The sequence below is a fragment of the Brassica napus genome, chromosome A1 (genome assembly GCF_020379485.1).
Source record: "Brassica napus cultivar Da-Ae chromosome A1, Da-Ae, whole genome shotgun sequence".
NCBI classification, from domain to species: domain Eukaryota; kingdom Viridiplantae; phylum Streptophyta; class Magnoliopsida; order Brassicales; family Brassicaceae; genus Brassica; species Brassica napus.
Genome location: NC_063434.1, coordinates 8255206 through 8274729, shown reverse-complemented (window position 1 = coordinate 8274729; position 19524 = coordinate 8255206). Strand labels below are relative to the sequence as shown.

At 40.8% G+C, this 19524-nt stretch overlaps 6 protein-coding genes across 11 annotated transcripts; 3 read left to right on the top strand and 3 right to left on the bottom strand.

The window, feature by feature from the left end:
• The first annotated feature begins 147 nt into the window (after positions 1–147).
• LOC106442379 (conserved oligomeric Golgi complex subunit 2) lies at positions 148–4515 on the top strand. Its single transcript, XM_013884074.3, has 12 exons — positions 148–706; positions 814–1014; positions 1327–1663; positions 1931–2092; positions 2264–2363; positions 2451–2666; positions 2751–2856; positions 3099–3299; positions 3450–3554; positions 3655–3780; positions 3906–4040; positions 4174–4515. Exons 1-12 carry the CDS (start codon positions 233–235, stop codon positions 4285–4287), a joined length of 2277 nt encoding a protein of 758 aa, XP_013739528.2. The 5' UTR covers positions 148–232; the 3' UTR covers positions 4288–4515.
• A 211-nt stretch (positions 4516–4726) lies between these two features.
• LOC106442369 (argininosuccinate synthase, chloroplastic-like) lies at positions 4727–7523 on the top strand. The gene is made up of 10 exons (XM_013884065.3): positions 4727–4949; positions 5100–5155; positions 5243–5324; positions 5425–5557; positions 5695–5743; positions 5860–6042; positions 6136–6210; positions 6313–6498; positions 6587–6675; positions 6764–7523. The coding sequence occupies exons 1-10, from the start codon at positions 4874–4876 to the stop codon at positions 7314–7316; spliced, it is 1482 nt and encodes a 493-aa protein (XP_013739519.2). The 5' UTR covers positions 4727–4873; the 3' UTR covers positions 7317–7523.
• A 157-nt stretch (positions 7524–7680) lies between these two features.
• LOC106442360 (26S proteasome non-ATPase regulatory subunit 6 homolog) lies at positions 7681–10145 on the top strand. Its single transcript, XM_013884057.2, has 8 exons — positions 7681–7942; positions 8042–8156; positions 8456–8546; positions 8629–8774; positions 8879–9098; positions 9259–9367; positions 9479–9647; positions 9769–10145. Exons 1-8 carry the CDS (start codon positions 7804–7806, stop codon positions 9941–9943), a joined length of 1164 nt encoding a protein of 387 aa, XP_013739511.1. The 5' UTR covers positions 7681–7803; the 3' UTR covers positions 9944–10145.
• A 498-nt stretch (positions 10146–10643) lies between these two features.
• Positions 10644–11602, bottom strand: LOC106442350. The gene has a single exon (XM_013884050.3). It carries the CDS (start codon positions 11600–11602, stop codon positions 10814–10816), a length of 789 nt encoding a protein of 262 aa, XP_013739504.2. The 3' UTR covers positions 10644–10813.
• An 81-nt stretch (positions 11603–11683) lies between these two features.
• LOC106442330 (MA3 DOMAIN-CONTAINING TRANSLATION REGULATORY FACTOR 3-like) lies at positions 11684–14357 on the bottom strand. 4 transcript variants are annotated; one of them, XM_013884034.3, is made up of 4 exons: positions 14032–14357; positions 13582–13829; positions 13405–13499; positions 11684–13308 (listed from the first exon to the last, which is right to left on the bottom strand). In XM_013884034.3, the coding sequence occupies exons 2-4, from the start codon at positions 13808–13810 to the stop codon at positions 11860–11862; spliced, it is 1773 nt and encodes a 590-aa protein (XP_013739488.2). In that variant the 5' UTR covers positions 13811–13829; positions 14032–14357; the 3' UTR covers positions 11684–11859. The 4 variants fall into 4 exon arrangements, with proteins under 4 accessions (XP_013739488.2, XP_013739493.2, XP_013739497.2 ...); XM_013884039.3 differs by having other exon boundaries at positions 13582–13823; positions 14027–14285; XM_013884043.3 differs by having other exon boundaries at positions 13582–13823; positions 14032–14284.
• Positions 14358–14654: 297 nt separating this feature from the next.
• LOC106374842 (protein STICHEL-like 2) lies at positions 14655–18524 on the bottom strand. 3 transcript variants are annotated; one of them, XM_013814793.3, is made up of 7 exons: positions 16564–18524; positions 16259–16478; positions 16001–16186; positions 15722–15916; positions 15233–15641; positions 15090–15141; positions 14655–14996 (listed from the first exon to the last, which is right to left on the bottom strand). In XM_013814793.3, exons 1-7 carry the CDS (start codon positions 17797–17799, stop codon positions 14922–14924), a joined length of 2373 nt encoding a protein of 790 aa, XP_013670247.2. In that variant the 5' UTR covers positions 17800–18524; the 3' UTR covers positions 14655–14921. The 3 variants fall into 3 exon arrangements, with proteins under 3 accessions (XP_013670247.2, XP_013670242.2, XP_013670238.2); XM_013814788.3 differs by having other exon boundaries at positions 15233–15647; positions 15722–15910; positions 16564–18519; XM_013814784.3 differs by having other exon boundaries at positions 15233–15647; positions 16564–18516.
• Between the last annotated feature and the right edge of the window lie 1000 nt (positions 18525–19524).

Genomic DNA, 19524 nt, shown 5'->3' with positions numbered 1-19524 from the left:
ACCTAATTATGTAGCTTGATAGTTATTTACAAAGTGTTTTCTCTGGACACTTCCGATCAATTGTATGATCTTTGGTTTTGTAGCTTATCCGAGATTATAAACCGGTTTAGTTGGTTTAGTAGACTATTCTACCCTTGAACCGGACAATCTTCAAACTCTCAGTTTCTCACAACTCCTCCCATCTCAGGGATCCACTCAAGCTTCCCGGAGAGAGGAAGCAGCGAAATCGAAAATGTCAGATCTGGTAACGACGTTGCCGTCGCCGTCATCAGCGCCGAGATCCGCCTCAGACTTCTTCTCCGATCCTTACGACTCGCATCCTCTATGGTTCAAGCCTTCCCTCTTCCTTTCCCCCGTCTTCGACTCCGAGTCCTACATCTCGGAGCTCCGCACATTCGTTCCCTTCGACACTCTCCGATCCGAGCTCCGATCACACCTCGCATCCCTCAACCGCGAGCTCGTTGATCTCATCAATCGAGACTATGCTGATTTCGTGAGTTTAAGCACTAAGCTCGTCGATATCGACGAGGCTGTAGTCCGCATGCGCGCCCCGCTCCTTGGTCTCCGCGAGAAGATCGCTGCGTTTCGTGGTTCCGTGGAGGCCGCGCTTTTCGCGCTAAGGAGTGGATTGCAGCAACGCTCCGATGCTGCTTCTGCCAGGGAGGTTCTCGAATTATTGCTCGATACTTTTCATGTAGTATCAAAGGTAATCCTTCCACTGAGAAACTGATAATCCGTGTGAATGTCTCTTTAAGAATCTCGATCTGCCTCTGCTCATCACGTAGATAATGTATATTCATTGATAAAATGTAGGTTGAAAAGCTTATAAAAGTGTTACCAAGTGCGCCTTCTGATTGGCAAAAAGAGGATGGTGGTGTTTCCCTAAGGAGCTCTGTGAGTGTTGAAAATTCCACGCAGCAAGATGGCACAACCATGAGAGAAACGCAGAGCATGCTCCTGGAACGAATAGCTAGTGAAATGAATCGACTCAAGTTCTATATGGCTCATGCACAGGTCCTCATCATCATATATTTAATTTCTTTTTTTTTACTTTTGCCAAGTTTCAATTTTTTGTCCAATGTCCATCAGAAACTAGTTATTGCGTGTGGGGCTTGAGAAATGGCTGGGCTGCTAGGAAAATTCACTATCTTTGATAAAATTGCTGACAAAAGAAAACTTAAAGAAATAGATTATATATGATGCTACCTGGTAGGATATTGTGAACTCTCTGGTGTTTCAAAAACTCCACTGTATTTGTTAGCTTCAGAAGACGATAGGAAGTCTTGCGGCTGATGCTCACTACTTTTTCCTGTTATGCCAGTACAGAACCTGCCTTTCGTTGAGAACATGGAGAAGAGGATTCAGAGCGCTAATGTGCTATTAGATGCTAGCCTGGGTCATTCCTTCATTGACGGGCTAAACAACAGCGACACAAGCGTTCTTTACAACTGCCTGCGTGCATATGCTGCCATTGATAACACCAAGAGCGCAGAAGAAATTTTTCGTACAACGATTGTGGCTCCATTTATACATAAAATTGTTGCACTTGAAACATCAAATAATGCTGCTGGATCATCGGGAGATGAACTTGAAAATGATTACAAGCAGATCAAGCATTTTATTGCCAAGGACTGTAAAATGCTGCTAGGAATATCTTCAACCGGTAATTTGCCCAATTCTCTGTGATTATATTTATTGTAGATCTCCGACTGTCTTATTAAAAGTTATGTTAAGAATTTTATTCATAAACATCTAAGAAGGACTTTGCGCAACTAACACAGTACCTAGATTTCATGACTTATTATCTTCATATTGTTATGTAATAGCAATCTTGTTCGTTAATAACAGTTGGACACTGTTTCCTTCTTAGTGTTGTTATTTTATATTTCACTCATTGTACTCTTTGCTTGGTATCTTGTTGCTAAAACAGACAAATCGGGTTTGCACGTTTTCGACTTCTTGGCAAATTCAATTCTGAAAGAAGTTCTTTCGGCAATTCAGAAGGTCAAACCAGGAGCATTTTCTCCTGGAAGGCCTACTCAGTTCTTGAAGAACTACAAAGCAAGCTTGGAATTCTTGGCATATCTTGAAGGTAGGATAGCTGATCTATATATTTCTCTGAGCTTAACCTTATGTCTAATTAGATGCATTGTGAACTAATCTTCATGTGTATCATATAAGCAAATAGTTTAATTTTATACCAGGAAATGAAATTATTTGGATATTTTTAGGCGAGTCATACCTTAGTATACTTTTTATGAAGGTTATTGTCCGTCAAGGACTGCTGTCACTAAGTTTCGAACGGAAGCGGTATATATCGAATTCATGAAGCAATGGAATGTGGGAGTATACTTTTCACTGAGGTATTTGAGACATCATAGATGGGAAGTTGACTTACTGTTAGATTAGTCGTTTTTCAGCTTCTCTAAATCTAAAATGCATAATTTCAGGTTCCAGGAGATTGCTGGAGCCTTGGATTCTGCTCTTACTTCTCCTTCTCTGGTATTCATTCAGGATTCTGATTTAGATAAACGGAGTTCTCCGAACTTAATACTCAGACAGAGCGCTACTCTTTTGGAGAGCTTGCGTTCATGCTGGGAAGAAGATGTTCTCGTTTTCTCCGCGGCTGATAAATTTCTTCGATTGACCTTGCAGCTTCTTTCGAGGTTTGTGAAATTTCAGCCTCTAAAATTATCGATGCTTAGTTTTTGTTTCAGTTCTCATTTTGACAATGTGTTAATTACATGTAGATATTGCGTTTGGGTGTCATCTTCCCTCCATACTAGAAGGGGTAATCCTAGCCCGAGTCCTGGATGCGATTGGGCAGTTTCAGCCACTACAGAAGATTTTGTATATGTAAGTCACTTTTTATCTGGATTGTTTCTAAGCTCCACTTCTTTTCAGATCTCTGCGTTTTCGTGTTTATTGAGTCAGCTGCAGCTATGTTTAGAACTAGAATGATAAAAAATGCTGCGGAAAATAGGTGAACTGGAAATATGTGATGTTCACATAAATACATGAAAGCTGGTAATATATACAATATGGTTGATCGCTTGATTTTTTTATTGGAGTATTTAGAGTTTCACACATCCTTGCAGGTTATACATGATGTAAATGATCTAGTCTCTGAAGTTTGTGGCGATTACCTTGGACATATATCACGCCATTTATCGTCATGCTCCACTGAAGTTCTTGATGTGGTGAGGACGAGCATGTTACAGGGTGGAGATAAATTAAAGGAGGTCCTACCTTTACTTACCAACACAATTATTGAAATAATTGTTGATAAATCTGTTGAGGTAAAGCCCTGAAAAAACATTAGGTCCATTCCATTGTCTAATTTATGCACTTCAAAATTTGTTTGCGCCCTTAACGATCACTTATAGCTGAATAGGTTAGTGTTATTCTCCAAGGATCATACATGGTCAATGCTTTCATCTCTTTTATAGGACCTAAGGCAGGTCAGAGGAATAACAACAACATATAGGATGACTAATAAACCACCGCCGGTCAGACACTCACCATACGTTGTTGGCATATTGCGTCATGTAAAGGTATTCATTCAGCTTTGGGGTTGCGGTTTGAAGAACGTTTGTAGTTACTTGAGTGATGGATTCTGAAGAGTTGGTTATTGCACCTTCTCTCTATTAACAGGCCTTTTTGGAGGGAGATAAGGCTACACATTACTTGACGCAGGAAACAAGGGAGGAGATACTGCTTGGCACTGTCACTGATATTACAAGGCGGTATTACGAATCAGCTGATGAAGTTGTTAGCTTGGTAAGTAATTTGTTTTAAACACTTTCTAAGTTTATTAATTAGTACAAATGACAAGTGAGCTTTTAGACTCAGGTCTATCAGTAAAACAGGGGTAGAGATACTGATTGTAGTGAATATGCTAACAGGCAAGAAGAACGGAGTCATCGCTTCAGCAATTCCGTAGAAAGGCACAGAAAAGAGCAGGTGCAGCATCAGGGGCCTCTGACGACAATGTATCTGAAACAGACAAGATGTGTATGCAGTTATTCCTTGATGCTCAGGTAACATTTCTCACGCTTCATTGTGTCAAATAGAATTTATATATATATATATATATATATATATATATATATCTAAAAATTGTACATTTAGAAAGAAGTGGTAACATCATCGGTTTAATATATTTCTTATTAGGAATATGGACGAAACATCGCTGCTTTGGGGTTGAAACCGGCAGATATACCGGTTTATTGTTCTCTCTGGCAATGTGTTGCACCTGCGGATAGACAAAACACAATCAGTGTTTGAGGACTCGCATACTTGCATTTTTCACATATCATATAATCTTACAATAATAATAAATAGGGCCCTAAGAAATAGTAGGAAGTTGTTTCTTTGGTTATATTTTTGTTGTGTTTGTTTTGCATACCAGTGAAAGTTCTGTTGCATTATGATTGAGAGATCCATGTTTCAGTGTCATCTTTCGGCCATTCAAATCTTATTTTCATCTTCAGTATATAATACACACTTACCAAATGCCATAGTGAAACGATTATTTCAACTTTTTAGTATGGTATAATTTGTACACTAAATTTTATAAAAATGTGGCAAACAATTACTAATCAAGTTCAATAATAAAGCAAAAGTTTTTTTTTCCCTCGAGCATTTGTTTTGTTGCATCTCGCTTATTATAAATGAAAAATGAAAAAAACATAAGGGGACATAAAAAAGATCAGAGAATTAAATTGTAAAAATGAAGAGTTATGAAATTGCAGAAAAGAGTCAAAACCCTAGAGGAAGTGGTCCCTGTTACACAACGCAGACATTTATCTTACAAGAGCCTCTCCCAAACGCAGACAAGTAAGCAAAGAAAACCCAGAAACAATCTTCCGACATGGCTGAAATCTCGGCGACTTCGTTTCCTTCTTCTTCATCATCATCTGCTCTCGCGCTCCGCAGCTCACCCACTGGTTATCTCTCTCTCCTCCATTTCCTTTATCGCGCTTTCCTCATCTTCTAGTTCAAAATTTGCAAATGGTTCTCTCAGTTTTTGATCTCTGTTATTTTCCAAAAGTCTAATCGGAATGTAATTGATATGTGTATCTAATATATTCCCGCAGCTAGCTTAAGATGTCAGAATGTAGCTTGTCCAAAAACCACTTCCTCCTTTCAAGAGGTATATATTCCAAATTGAAATTGATTCTTATTCATGCGCCGATCTCGTATCTAAAATCCTACACGACCTTGCTTGTCTGAAATGCAGCTATCTGTGAGACGAAGCCAGCTTGTTGGCAATGCTCTTGCTACTGGTAATTTTCCCGCAACCCGCGCCTGCAAGAATCAAGGTGAAGTCACAGTCTTTATTTCTTCAAAGTCACAGTCTTTGTTTCCTCCCATGAATCATCGTTCATGCTAAAACACTTTGGGGTCTTGAATACTGCGCAGCTATTCGAGCTGTTCTCTCCAGTGATGGACAAGCTGCTGATCCAAAGGGTGCCGGGCTTCGTGGCAAACTGAAAAAGGTCGTTCTTGCTTACAGTGGAGGCTTAGACACCTCTGTCATCGTGCCATGGCTTAAGTACGTTATTTCCCTTTTCTCTAGCAAGAATAACTTCATCCTCTGGTTTAGAAACAATCAGTTTAGATAGCTTGTTGTTTCATGAACGTTTCTTCTGTTCACTACTCTTACATTATATTATTTGTTGTGTTCCGCAGGGAAAACTATGGCTGTGAAGTTGTGTGTTTCACCGCAGATGTTGGTCAGGTACATACACTACTACTTAAAACCCAATTGCTTACTAATTTTAGTTGAGAAATGAAGTTTTGTGTAGCATTTTCGAGTCATGTATTCTCAATCTCTAAATGCTTTGATCTATGAAGGGCATAAAAGAGTTGGATGGTTTGGAACAAAAGGCTAAGGCTAGTGGTGCTTCTCAGTTGGTCGTTAAGGATCTCACCGAGGAGTTTGTAAAAGATTACATATTCCCTTGTCTAAGAGCTGGTGCCATCTACGAACGAAAATACCTGCTTGGTACCTCCATGGCTCGACCTGTCATTGCTAAGGTAACGCTTCAAGAGGTTTTATATGAGTACGAAGGAACCCAAATATCTTTTGAATTTCCTTATGATCTCTAATACCAACTTCTAAATGATTAGGCCATGGTAGATGTAGCAGCAGAAGTTGGAGCTGACGCTGTTGCACATGGGTGTACTGGCAAAGGAAATGACCAGGCAATTATTACTTGGACTGTCTTGCTATATAGCTAAAGTGTCACATCGAAAAGACACACTTATCGGACTCTTACATTATCTTTTGACTTATTGATTGACCAGGTTCGGTTTGAGCTGACCTTCTTTTCGCTAAACCCTGAACTTAAAGTTGTGGCACCATGGAGAGAATGGGAGATCCAAGGCAGAGAAGACGCTATTGAGTATGCCAAGAAGCATAACGTTCCTGTCCCCGTGACAAAGAAATCCATTTACAGCCGTGACAGGAACCTCTGGCACCTTAGTCACGAGGTAAAACAAAAGTCCAACTGTTGATACTATGTCGTATCTTTTTCTGTATGAATCCTTTTTGAAACCAAACATCTTTTTGTTTTGAAAGGGTGATATATTGGAAGATCCAGCAAACGAGCCTAAGAAAGATATGTACATGATGAGTGTAGATCCCGAAGATGCTCCTGATCAGCCTGAGTAAGTTGTTTTTTCTCTAAAACCTTTGTGTGAGTCTAGTTCAAGAGCTTTGTAATAGATTGGAGTTTGTTAATTTTACTTTTAACAGATACATCGAGATCGGGATAGAATCTGGACTTCCAGTGTCCTTCAACGGGAAGGCTCTCTCTCCAGCCACCCTTCTCTCTGAGCTAAACGCAATAGGAGGAAAACACGGCATTGGCCGTATCGACATGGTGGAGAACCGTCTTGTCGGGATGAAGTCACGCGGTGTCTACGAAACCCCAGGAGGCACCATCCTCTTTGCAGCCGTGCAGGAGCTAGAGTCCCTCACTCTAGACAGAGAGAGCATTCAGGTGAAAGACTCATTAGCTCTGAAGTACGCAGAGATGGTTTACGCAGGAAGGTGGTTTGATCCGCTTAAGGAGTCCATGGACGCTTTCATGGAGAAGTTAACCGAGAAAACCACGGGATCCGTTACGCTGAAGCTGTACAAAGGGTCAGTGTCGGTGACAGGGCGTAAGAGTCCGAACAGTCTGTACAGACAGGACATATCTTCGTTTGAAGGGAGTGAGATCTACAACCAAGCGGATGCTGCTGGGTTTATTCGTCTTTATGGACTTCCTATGAGAGTTAGAGCGATGCTTGAGAAAGGCATCTAGAGAGAATTGTTTCACTCACCATCACGTCTAGTTGGAGTTGAGAGTCTATTTGAATGACATTAGATGATCTCTTGTTGTGTTCAAAGGTTTTATGCGTTTAGCTTCCGGAATAATTGTGTTATTTTTCTATGAATTGAATAATGTGTTACTGTGAATGATGTAACTTACGGTTGCATTAACAACTTAATTAAAGTTTTTTAGCACAAATTATTAAATTATATAAAATTAGTCTACTTTAGATCAATAACACAATTAGTCTACTTAAATATGAAATTCATTTGTTTAAGAATACTAATAATTATTTGTTTTAAAAATATTTTCAGTTTAAAGGAAAATTAAGATTAATGTAAACAAAGAAAGACACTGGTTCAGGAAGAGGGTTCGCTCTTCCTCCTTACCCAAGAAAACAAAACTTTCATTTATTCGTCTCTCTTGCTCAGATCCGTCTCCGTTTCGAGTATTTTTTTATTCCTGATTCGCAGCAGCCATGGACGGTGGAGCAGAAGGATCTCAGCAGCCTCACCTTATTCTAGCCCACAAGCTCTTCCTCCTCACTCATCCCGATGTGCAGGACATCGAGAAAGTCCAGCTCAAGTCTGACGTCTTGGATTCCATCAAATCCGATGGTTAGTTAGCTTCCTTTTCTCTCTAATCAGTGAGATTGATTCTAAATCAATCGAAATGTTTTCATCGGTCATCTCAAGTTGGGTTGGTGTTGTTTCTAGGTATGGCTCCCTTGTACGAAACCCTAACTGCGTCTTCTGTGCTGGAACTGGATCAGAGCTTGTTAGATTCTATGCGTGCTACCAACGAGGAAGAGCTTAAAAAGCTCGACGAGAAGTAAGCTTTCCTTCCTGTTAGTGTATGTTGTTTCACACTGATGTAGGGGAACTCTGGCATTATGATCCAAATGGTTCTTGAATTGGATTTTACTTGTATGCAATTATTAGAAAACGAGGGAGATTAGGTGGAGTTAGCTCTTGAATTGGATGTTATTGTGTAGCTCATGTAATGATTTTGAGAGACTGAGGTTAAGATAATTGTGCCTTTGTTATGGTGTGTTAAAACACTCCATCTTATCTTTCATATTTGTAGTGTTGATGTTCTCTTACTTATTTATTTCGTTGTACTTTGTGTAGGATTGCAGATGCTGAAGAGAATTTGGGAGAAAGTGAAGTCCGTGAAGCACATCTTGCTAAGGCTCTGTATTTCGTTAGGATTAGTGATAAGGTACGTGAGCATGTCAAGTTGGTCATCATGCACACTTCATAGAACTTCCTTGGCAACTAAATCTTTGCTTTGTGAATTTCAGGAGAAAGCTCTGGAGCAACTGAAGCTCACTGAAGGAAAAACCGTTGCTGTTGGCCAAAAGATGGACCTTGTGTTCTATACCCTGCAGCTTGCCTTTTTCTACATGGATTTCGACCTGGTGTCGAAAAGCATTGACAAAGCAAAAAAGTAAGTGTCGATTAGGCTCTTTGGCTGCGTTTTTTTCTTAACTATCCTTCGTGGATTGTGCAACTGAGATCTTTGTTCTTAAACTTTCTGTTTTCCCTTGCCAGGTTGTTTGAAGAGGGTGGTGACTGGGAGAGGAAGAATAGGCTAAAGGTCTACGAAGGCTTGTATTGCATGTCCACCAGAAACTTCAAGAAGGCTGCCAGCTTATTTCTGGATTCTATCTCAACCTTCACTACTTATGAGATCTTTCCCTATGAGACCTTCATTTTCTACACCGTGCTGACGAGCATCATAACTCTGGATAGAGTTTCTCTTAAGCAAAAGGTATTTTGTCGATCCCTCAGTCCTCTACTTTGAGTGTGGAGGATAACATTTAGTTTGCCGAGTGATTACCGAAGTGATGTGAATCTGTCTTTTGTTGTAGTTCCTCTACGAGGATGTGAATCTTGTTGAGTAAAATGCTGAAGTGCTACTAATTTGACAGGTTGTTGACGCACCTGAGATCTTAACCGTGCTTGGGAAGATACCATTCCTTTCCGAGTTCCTGAACTCCTTGTACGAATGCCAGTACAAGGCGTTTTTCTCAGCATTTGGTTAGTTCAATAGAGTGATCTGATTAGATACTGTACTCTCTCATTTGTGTATGTGTTTTGCTTATTACTCTGTGTGTTAATAATAGCTTCATTGTTGGTGTATTTCCACAGCTGGAATGGCAGAGCAGATAAAGTTTGATCGTTACTTGAACCCACATTTCCGGTTCTACATGAGGGAAGTGAGAACGGTGGTGTACTCTCAGTTTTTAGAATCTTACAAGAGCGTTACTGTCGATGCGATGGCAAACGCCTTTGGTGTTTCGGTGGATTTCATTGATCAGTAAGCACACCAACAAACGCTTTCTTTTAGTGTCCCAGCTCTTTCTTTAGAAGCAGTAACAATACATGATCAATCAAAGTTATAACCTGACTTGACATGTTTACTCTTTTTTCTAATCCAGAGAGCTGTCACGCTTCATAGCAGCTGGGAAGCTTCACTGCAAGATAGACAAGGTTGCAGGTGTTTTGGAGACTAACCGTCCTGATGCAAAGAATGCACTTTACCAGGCGACAATCAAGCAAGGGGACTTCTTACTTAACCGGATCCAGAAGCTGTCTCGAGTCATCGATCTGTGAGCATGTCTCATATGGTTCTGTTTCGCACTTTCTTCAAAAATTGCAACAACTTGGAAACTCAAAAAAGGGTAGAATCTTAAGGTGTGAGAAACCATATTTGAGATCAATACCCGTCTGTTCTCTTGTTTCTTTTGACTCTAGTTGTCTCGACTCTTTTGAATCTAGTTGATTCCTTTATCAGTGAGCAAGTTTGATCCCCAAAGTTTGCGTATTTGTTTTCATTTTTGCACCAAGTAAATTAGCCGGCCATATATATGCATAGTAAATACCAATACTGAGAATTAAAAAAAAAATGCATGAGCCAGGCATTCCTTTCTTGAGCTTGATCAACTCGTTTGAGCATTTATTACCTTTTAGCTATCTGAGTAAAAATCTCACTTGCTTCCAAAGTTGTTAACATGGTCTTTCCCGTTTGAGACCTGAACTTGGACGACTACCATGAATTTATCTTTGAGATCTTCTCAGTGAACTTACGAATATGACCTCTGATACACACCTTCTCCACCTTAATTCTAAACCCAAGTTGCATCTTTCAGTTTCTTTCTGCTTCCCCTTATCTTCTTACCAAAAGCGATGTTTGATGTTGATAGACCCACTTTATGTCGGTATATAGTGGGCCAATATGCATTCTCATTTGCACCTCTTTCGGCTTAGCAGAAAGATAGAATATTAATAGAAAGTAAGTCAACACTATCATCAATCGTAAAAACAAATCTATACTTTATTAATGTCTCGACCAGTGGTGATAATACAGTTATAGTAAATGGTAAAAAAATGTATAACAAAAATAAAAAATACACCCAATAAAGGAAAAGAAACAGCTTTAACAACGAATCTGTGGTATGAAATGAATCAAAATTACAATTTTAATTAATCTTTGTTCTTTCTAAAAACAACCTCCGTGTCAAGCCCAAACCCATCGATCTTCCTCACCTCCACCACCTCCGATCTCTTAAACAGCTTCACCAACGGTTTCACACTATACAGATCATTCGCCGAGTACTTATCCGTCTTCCCATGAAGCGACACGTGTATCACGCAAACACCTCCAGGCTTCAGCGTCCGTTCGATCTCCCCAACGAACTTCTCCGGGTAAAGCGCGTGATCAAACACGTTAGAGAACTCGAAATCGAACGTCTCCGCGTCGAACGGCTGCGCGTGGAAGTCACCTTTCACCACCAGAGGCGGACGCGGCACCAGATCTAACCCGATGGAGTCCTCCACGCCGATCAGCCTCAGCGCCGCAACCTCCTGGCCTACTCGAGCTCCGATCGAGAGCGCTTTCGATCCGTTGGAGAGGAGACCGACGTCGCTGAGGCGCTGGAAGAAGGTGGAGAACACGCGCACCTTCCTGTCCCAGTCGCGCGTCGTCCACACCTTCCGTAGCTTCGGGTTCTGAGTTTTGTTGAGCTGGTGCTGGATGTAAGCCTCGTAGGATTTGTATCCACGACGGATCCGTATCCCTTCGTCGACGACGGCGACGGAGGAGACGGGACGGCGGAGGGAAGTTAACGGGAAGGCGAAGAAGAAGACGAGGAGGAGAGAGAGTGAGAAGAAGAGAGAAAGAGCGAAGGGTAGTTTCGGAATTACAAATTTCATTTTCAGATTTATTAGCCTCGACACTTCTTTCCTTCTTTGGCTAGTAGTAGTAGTAAGCATATATTGATGCTCACTTTCAACTTCAGTTAATTAAAAGATTTAATTAAAACAAGATCCAATATTTCCGCTTTTCTAACAAAATAGCCCCAAAGTTCTTTATTTTTAAAAACTGGTCCCTGAAGAAACAAACGTTTTAACTAACATCCGTTAAAAGATTATAACTCCCTTGTAGAATTCTCAAAGCATAAAAAAAGTGCAAAGAAACAACGAAAGGGATGGATGATGCTCAAGAGAGAAACAAACTTGTACATTGGGTTTTAGCCTAGCTTAGCATCTTCCGTAAGAGAAGTTACAAACGAAGACGAGACCCAACCATTCTTCTTTGCATGCTCCACGTACTCACTGAACTTCTCCTTTGCGTTTGGGATGTCTAAAGCAAGATCTTCAAGCCCGTCTTTGACTCTAGTGAACCCTTTGGTCATCTGGTTTATGGTGATCAGCCCTTCACCGAAACTCTCCTGGAGAAGCTCCACCACAATCTTGTCCTTCTTCTTCTCCATAGCCATGACCAGCGCCTTCTTCACCACCTCGTGGTTGAAGAACGGCATGCCTAGCTCATGGATGCATTTGCAAGCTTCTGACACCAGCCCTGAGCTTTCATATTCCTCCAGAAGATTCAAGATCTTGTCCTTTGCGTCTTCCACTGCCCAACCGGTTCCACCTCCCCAGCAACGTAGAAGCCTCTCTCCTGCATGGCGTGCAAAGATAAGGGACCTAGCCATCTTAACTGTTTCAGTCCCGCTCGAGTTTGGTACTAGTCTGCTAGAGATCTCCTCGAGGCTATACGGTGCTAAAACATCATCGATCACAGCTCTAGCTAGGAAGAGAGCAAGCTCGTTGGAAGCATCCAGGATGTCAAGAGCTGTGTCTTCCGCAGACTCCAAGAGCATGACGAAACCATCTGCAACGTCTTCAGTGGTGAACATCTCGATGTGAAGAGAAGAGAGGAGAACAGACGCCATCTCTTTCTCGCGATTCTTCCTGTCCAGAGCGAGTGTCACCAGCTTCTTGAGAAAGATCGGGTTATACTCTGGTGCTCCCAAGTCCTCAAGACTGCGTATGAGCTCAGGTATGTCATCTGAATTGAAATATTCATGAATGATGGTCACAACCTCTTCCTTGAACCGCTTGAGTTTCTCATCCTCCATCTCCTGTCGTCCACTTTCACCAGAGGGGTCACTAAACGAAGCATCAAGCCATCTTCTCTCAACTAGCTCCGCGTGGTGTGCAGCTGATAGGTAGCTCTTCTCCGCAGTTTGAACTACTTGGTATCCCTTGGAAGATACCGGAAGCGCCTTGCTTGCTCTAGGGAGAAAGGCTGGAGGGAGTATGTCGTCAACAACAGCACGCGCGAGGAACAAAGCAAGGACATTGACAGCATCAGGTATATCAACCACAAAGTCATCAGCCGACTCGAGCAGCAGGACGAATCCGTCTCTTATATGGCTCGGGTTGATGACGTCAGTATACAGCGAGGAGAGCAAGACTGAGGCCATTTCCTTCTCTTTGTCATGCCTATCCATAGATACAGACACAAGCCGCTTGATGAAGTAAGGATGGTATTCACTTGAGCCAAGCTCAATGAGATCAGCTGCTGCCACGTCAACGTCGCCAGTGCTAAAGTATTCATTAATGATGGAAGCCACAGCTTTCTTGTAATCATCTAACGGGTCTGAAACAGTTGCGCCAACAAGCTCGAACGGTTCCTGACATATAACAATAAACAGAACTGAACTTACTGACACACACAACACAAAGATGATAACTTTCATCTTGTAAGGAAAGGGTGTAATAGAAACTACCTCTCCGCTGTCATAGTTTGGATCATTCCTATCAATATGATAGTCTGCATCAATGTCAATAAGTTTCCCCCAAGTTCCTTTCCCACCACACCCATCTGAAACAACAATAAGTCCATTGAACTAAATGGCTAATGTATATATGCAATTAACAACAGCTCCAAGCTTAAACTAACTCACCCTTCTTTGCACGGACAGACTTGCCGGCGTGAGACCTTCTATGTTTCACAGCATTCGAGCCACCACCGTAAGCTTTCCCACCAGCAGCAGTAGCAGATGGTTTGTGCATATGCTCTGAGAGCAAAGACGAGTGAGGCCTTTGCGCGGGTGGATTATTCACTGCATTCTCGGTTGCAACTTTCATCATCTCTCTCTGCTCATCGGTTAGAAACCCTTCATTTGACGCCATCTTTCGCAATACCCTGATACTGAAACATCGTCAAAATCAAATACGTTGATATCAACACAGTGAGCTATCTAATCAGCCAAGAGAACAGCTTTGAGCTATATCAAACTTGAATCTTTCAAGCCTAAAACTAATGCCACCGACGTAAATGGAGATCTAAGCCGGGAAAGATTGAAACTTTAAAAGTAAATGTGATGTTTAAATCTTGAGTGTTATCACCTCACCTCGTCGTCGGCCAAGCTCTTGAGCCAAAACAATATCAAATATAAACCTCCAACGAAGAGAACACTCAAGAAGTAGGAGGTTTGGAGTTTTAGATCTAATAGTAGAACTCGAGTCTCAAGCTGGGTGAAACTTTACCGGAAAAAATAGTAGATTGTGTTTTAGAGGAATGTGCAGAAGAAGATTGGATTGAGAAAAAGGCAAAGCTTTTTACGAATGGAGGCTGCTGGTACGGCTAATGGTTTCTGATCAAAGGTCTCATCACCAAAGACTCACGCCACGTGTTTCGGTTTCAACGGTGCCGATTGATCCTAGCATGTGTCGCCTTCCCAAAGGCAGCGGACTAGGGTTTTTATGGATAAGTATTAGTAGTGAAAGTAGTAAATTAATAATGAAAAACTTTAGCGTAAGTTTTAGTGGATGTAATTAACGAAAACATGTAGTATTCCAGAATTATTTCTCGGTTATTAAGTTTAAAAGTCAGAATATTTTAATTTCAATAATACAAGTATATTTTCTCGAATTTATTCGCTTAAAATCTTGATTTTCATTTTGTTCAGTTTTCATAGAAAATATCGAAATATATTTAATCAGATTAAGCATAGATGTAAGGGCTCTCTAGATGTAATCATGTAACTGATGATATAATAGACAAAAAACGTTGCATGCGGTGGAGGAGGAGGATGATTAAAGGTTCTAGCACTTGCTGCCTTGCTACCATAAGGAAAGCGCTATACTACTGTTTCTTCTCCCTTAAAAGTTACGTATATGTTTATCTATATATATATGGTCTTCAAACAACATTATGCAACTATTTACGACAACTTGTCCCATAACATGTCTCAATTGATTAGCTAAAGGTTCCACAAAATGGGAATGTCATCAAGCTCACTTAACTAGCTTCAGTGCAGGGAAGGACACGGCCAATTAGCCTTGAGCTCTTGTTGTTCTGTGTCTCTTCCTCACCCTATCAAGACATTGATGACCGTTGAATATTTAGATTCTAATTCAGACCGAACCAAACCATACCCATTTCTCAGGACTAGTAAGTATGTTTTACCTTGCCTAGGGGAGTCCTCCTCCAACACAACACATTAGCGTCATCTTCTGGTCTGCACAAAGTCAGAGCATACTTCAGTAAGCTATCCAAATCACACAAAACAAGTTAACATTTGAAATAAATATGTCTTATCTTCTTCTTACATTTTGTCACCTAGAGCAGAATTTGCATCGCCTTGATCACTCGCACTGCTCATTCTAGACGATGCATTAGCTGAAGAACGCACACTACGAGCCCTCAAGAGATTTCCCTGGCAACTTCTCAGAGAATTTGTAACTACTTGCTCCTTAGTTGCGTAATCGTAGTCTGTTCTAGTAGTAGTCGGATAAGACCTGTGTAGCAGTCTACGAGAACAGCTGAAAAGTCCAAAGAAAAGACTAGCAACTGCTTTAGCACTCTTTGGTGGTGAACACGCAGAGATAACAAGATTCATTTGGATCTCAACATTGCATCCTAACACGGACTGGAACGAGTCTGCAATCGTTTTCCATGATTTCTCGGCTCTTGTTACATGTTTAGGTGTGTAGAACTCCAATTCAGCTATTGCCACACCTGAAACTGAAAACAAAAATATGGATTTACTTATCAAGAAAGCTGCTTTGGAGTCTCTTTGGAAAAGAAAAACAAGTTACCTTTGTCAATGATAAGAGAAGTCAACCTCCCTCGTTTCGACAAAAATCTCTTTAGTGAATCTGAACAACACAACTCTATGACCGTTTTCCACACAGTTTCAACTGTTTCTTTACAGTTTTTCTCTTGACACTCTTCGGTTTCTGATTTAACCACATCACCAGGATAATCCGATGATGTGCTGGAGAGGTCTACATCTACACATAGTACCACAGTCAGTTATATAGCTAGCAGCATGAAACATGAATAATGAAAAAAAAAACATTATATATAAGTTTGACCTTTGTTTCTTTGTCTTTTTAAACACACTTCATTTTCATTAGTTGCAAAAGAAGACGGTTCAGTGTTGCTAAGTTGCAGAAGTGCCACAGTGAGCCAGGTTGTTTGGTTTTTAGATGCTCTCAAGTGTTTCTCAGCATCAGAAAGTACCTTCAACGCGTTACTCAATTTCTGAATTTCTTCTTCAGCTATAAAATATAACAATAGGTCAAACTCATTAACGCTAATATTGAAATAATCACATTCGGGTGCATGCTTACAGCTATGCCTTGAAAGAAACCCAAGTCTGGTTGCTGAACTACTTTCTTGACATTTTCCAGCAATAATGTCCATAATGACATTAGCTAGCTGCGAAATAAGCTGCATTGGATCTATCTTAGACCTCATAAGCTCCCTCGCCCTTATAACCGTGTTCGAAGTATCAGAAGACAATGCAAGATCAAGCAAATCAAGCAGCTCATCATCAGAAACAACCCCAATCTGCAAAATAAAACAAAACGTGACTTTTATTCTCACCTATTAAAAAAAAAACATGAAGAAATTAAGATGTGTTTAACTAACTTACAAGCTTGTAGGCCAAAGACGTTGTTACTCTTTTACCAATCAAACTCAACTGATCAAGCATTATCTCAGCATCACGAAGCGAACCATCAGCTCTAGAAGCGATGAAATCAACAGCCCCCTGATCAAACTCAATACCTTCTTCCACACAAATCTTTACCAGCTTTCTCGATATCTCCACGTCGCACACTTTAGAGAAATGATACTTCTGAGACCGCGAGAGAACGTTACGCGGCAGCTTCTCTAATTCTGACGTGACCAGAATAAAAACCGAACGCTGAGAGACATTCTCCAAACCGTTCAAGAGAGCTCCCCAAGCTTCTTGACACAGTAACTGACACTCGTCGATTATAAAAACATTGAATCTAGATGAGACCGGAGGAAGAGACGCGGTTTTGATGAGAGACCTGAGGTAGCTAGGCCGGTTTAGTTTAACCGAGTCTATCTCCGAGTAGGAAGTGCGTTCGCTGCACAAGCCGCACGGTCTTCTAGTACTATGTGGTGCCTGTGAGAGACAGTTTAAAGCAGCAGCGAATATCTTAGAGGTTGATGTTTTACCCGTGCCGCGAGGACCGTGGAAGAGGTAAAGAGAAGTGACTCTTCCTCTTAGAACGGTGGTCAAGAGACGTTTGGCTACGACTTCTTGTCCTACTAACTCGTCGAAAGACTTTGGTCTGTATTTCTGAGTTAGACTTCTTGACGTAACAGTTTCGTGACTCCTCGGTGTCGCAGCATTGCTCTCGTTGTTACTAGAGAGTAGAGGATGATGATCTTCTACGTCAGAGGACTGGTTTGATGATCCTCTGTACCTAGGTGTTTTTGACCAGCAAGAGGATATTCCGCAGCCGCGGTTGCATTCGTTCGCATAATCAACATCTTCATCGTTATAACTATGATTTGCTGAGGTCATTGGACTACCGTAATCACTAAGCGAGCTAGCTGGCTTGGTGGAGCCAGCGTCTCCTTCAGCATTGAGCACCTTGTGAAGGTCGCAGCCTTTCTCTAGCTCCTCCATGATCGAGTATGATTGAAAAGGAATCAAACCCACAGGACCATCATTGTTCACAAACTGGAGTGAGATGCCATTGTTGGAAGCAGTTTCCCATTTGACGTTTTCGAGCAAAGAAGCAAACTTGCTCATTGAGTTGGTGCAAGGATCTCTAAGTGACCGAACTCTTCTAAGAGCCACGAGCGTTCTTGTGATGGGAACATCTACAGAATGTCTCCTAGTCTCCCCCATTTTTCAAACAGTAGTAAACTCAGACATATGTTAAAGATGAGGAAGAAGAAGAAGGTTCTGTGTGGCAAGAGTGGTAAATAAAAGAGTGTGATGGATGAGGGTGATAATAATAGAAAATGGATCGTTGTGTGGAGAGAGAAAGAGAGAAGGGAGACATATGTTAGGGTAAGAAGCAGACGTTTTTGCAGAGAAAGGGTGGTGACTTGGGGCAGAGAGCCCAGCCAGTGAGAAAAGGAGAGAGTGAGAGAGAGAGAGAACAGAGTTTAATCTTCATTTAAGATTCGTTTCGGCCGTTTCAGTTTAAGTCTCTTTTGGCTTTGCGTGGCGAAATCAACAGAACACACACTTCTACTTGGTGTGGTCCGCTTCTCTGCCACCTTCTTGACTCTTTCTTTTGCAACCTCTACTCACGTGTTCCTGCATTTCTTAATAATACAGACAGTCACTGAACATATCCAATAATTTATTCTGCTATTTATTTGTCAGGACAATTTATTTTATGACAATGCACAAGACTTGAATCGATCGGTTGAAGGTAAGCCAAGTATAAACCAAACCATCTGTTTATATATAAAAGAATGTCTTGGAACATAATAAGATGCTAACTGTTAGATTACGAAACAACCCAAACAACTTTTCTCTCTTTGTATTTTTGTTTGTTCAGCTCAGCTAACCTACTTTCTATTTTACTTCTTCTTTTTTTCTGACAACTTGTGTAAGAGCCCACTTTTATATGTTCAATTTGATCATATAAACGCATTTTATGATCAAGTGTTTGGTAAGTAATAGCCCACTAATGTCGATATTTTTCTCCGGCTAAACCAAGTATTTTGGCGTGTACTACACTGCATGCATGGATCTTTGTGTCGGTTACAACATGGATTCAAACAAAATATCTTTAATTGCATCAAACAAAACGTCCTATACGTTCACATTCCACGTTTTGGCTTTCTTCGTACCGAAGCCAACTCGTATAGTTTTTTTTTTTTTTTTCATTTTTTCCGTGGGTGTATGAATGATACCAGTTGATAAACGTCCGTCCAAAACAAGTGGAAAAAATTAAGCGTTGAGTTCTCGAGTGTGGACGTGGACTCTTTTGTACACTTAGCTTTGAAAAGAGAGGTCAATGAGAGCCCAAAGACAGTGAAGAGAGGAGGCCAAGCTCTGAAACTAAAGCAAGAAAAAAATGAGACGATGTTGAAGATGTCCCATGTATTGGTTTTACTATAAGTCTATAACTAAAGGTGAGAGCGAAGCGTGATATTTAAAGGGGACCCATAAACATCTCGAATACTCTATTTTACAATCTAAAAATAAGAACCTTATGAATGTATAATTTAGCCTATAAGACGAGTTTTGATGAATTCTTCCATTTTAATTTAATCAACTACTGGGCTTTAATTTTAGATATAACCAGAATGTGAGCCTATGTATCAGTTTGCCCAGCGGTCCAGTAGGGTCTTAAGACGTTTCTTAACTTGCTTTCCTAATTCTTATGTTTAACTACTGAAATTAACAGTACTTACTAGTCATATATTTGCTAATGCAGCTGCCTTTTCTGTTTCGTTTTCTTTTAGGGGTATGAAAGACCATTACCTTGACCGATTGTCTCCCAATGATATGCTCTCGAGACTTATGATTATGTTCATGGTTTAAGTTTGGATTCTGATAAAGAAGATTGTTGGAAAAAGGTGTATTTTAAGAGTAATGTTTTCATGTGATGCG

Bases quoted from the DNA above. Each gene is read 5' to 3' on its own strand.
- LOC106442350 (XM_013884050.3), bottom strand. From the start codon at position 11,602: ATGCTTACTACTACTACTAGCCAAAGAAGGAAAGAAGTGTCGAGGCTA.
- LOC106442330 (XM_013884034.3), bottom strand. From the start codon at position 13,810: ATGGCGTCAAATGAAGGGTTTCTAACCGATGAGCAGAGAGAGATGATG. The intron at 13,500-13,581 runs GTGAGTTAGTTT...TTGTTGTTTCAG, and splicing joins GTCTGTCCGTGCAAAGAAGG to ATGGGTGTGGTGGGAAAGGA. The intron at 13,309-13,404 runs GTAGTTTCTATT...GTTATATGTCAG, and splicing joins CAAACTATGACAGCGGAGAG to GAACCGTTCGAGCTTGTTGG.
- LOC106374842 (XM_013814784.3), bottom strand. From the start codon at position 17,799: ATGGGGGAGACTAGGAGACATTCTGTAGATGTTCCCATCACAAGAACG. The intron at 15,648-15,721 runs GTAACTTGTTTT...TTTTGTTTTCAG, and splicing joins TTCTCTTATCATTGACAAAG to TTTCAGGTGTGGCAATAGCT. The intron at 15,142-15,232 runs GTAAGAAGAAGA...GACTTTGTGCAG, and splicing joins TCTGCTCTAGGTGACAAAAT to ACCAGAAGATGACGCTAATG.
- LOC106442369 (XM_013884065.3), top strand. From the start codon at position 4,874: ATGGCTGAAATCTCGGCGACTTCGTTTCCTTCTTCTTCATCATCATCT. The intron at 4,950-5,099 runs GTTATCTCTCTC...ATATTCCCGCAG, and splicing joins GCTCCGCAGCTCACCCACTG to CTAGCTTAAGATGTCAGAAT. The intron at 5,558-5,694 runs GTACGTTATTTC...TGTGTTCCGCAG, and splicing joins GTCATCGTGCCATGGCTTAA to GGAAAACTATGGCTGTGAAG.
- LOC106442379 (XM_013884074.3), top strand. From the start codon at position 233: ATGTCAGATCTGGTAACGACGTTGCCGTCGCCGTCATCAGCGCCGAGA. The intron at 707-813 runs GTAATCCTTCCA...GATAAAATGTAG, and splicing joins CTTTTCATGTAGTATCAAAG to GTTGAAAAGCTTATAAAAGT. The intron at 3,555-3,654 runs GTATTCATTCAG...CTCTATTAACAG, and splicing joins GCATATTGCGTCATGTAAAG to GCCTTTTTGGAGGGAGATAA.
- LOC106442360 (XM_013884057.2), top strand. From the start codon at position 7,804: ATGGACGGTGGAGCAGAAGGATCTCAGCAGCCTCACCTTATTCTAGCC. The intron at 8,157-8,455 runs GTAAGCTTTCCT...TACTTTGTGTAG, and splicing joins CTTAAAAAGCTCGACGAGAA to GATTGCAGATGCTGAAGAGA. The intron at 9,099-9,258 runs GTATTTTGTCGA...CTAATTTGACAG, and splicing joins GAGTTTCTCTTAAGCAAAAG to GTTGTTGACGCACCTGAGAT.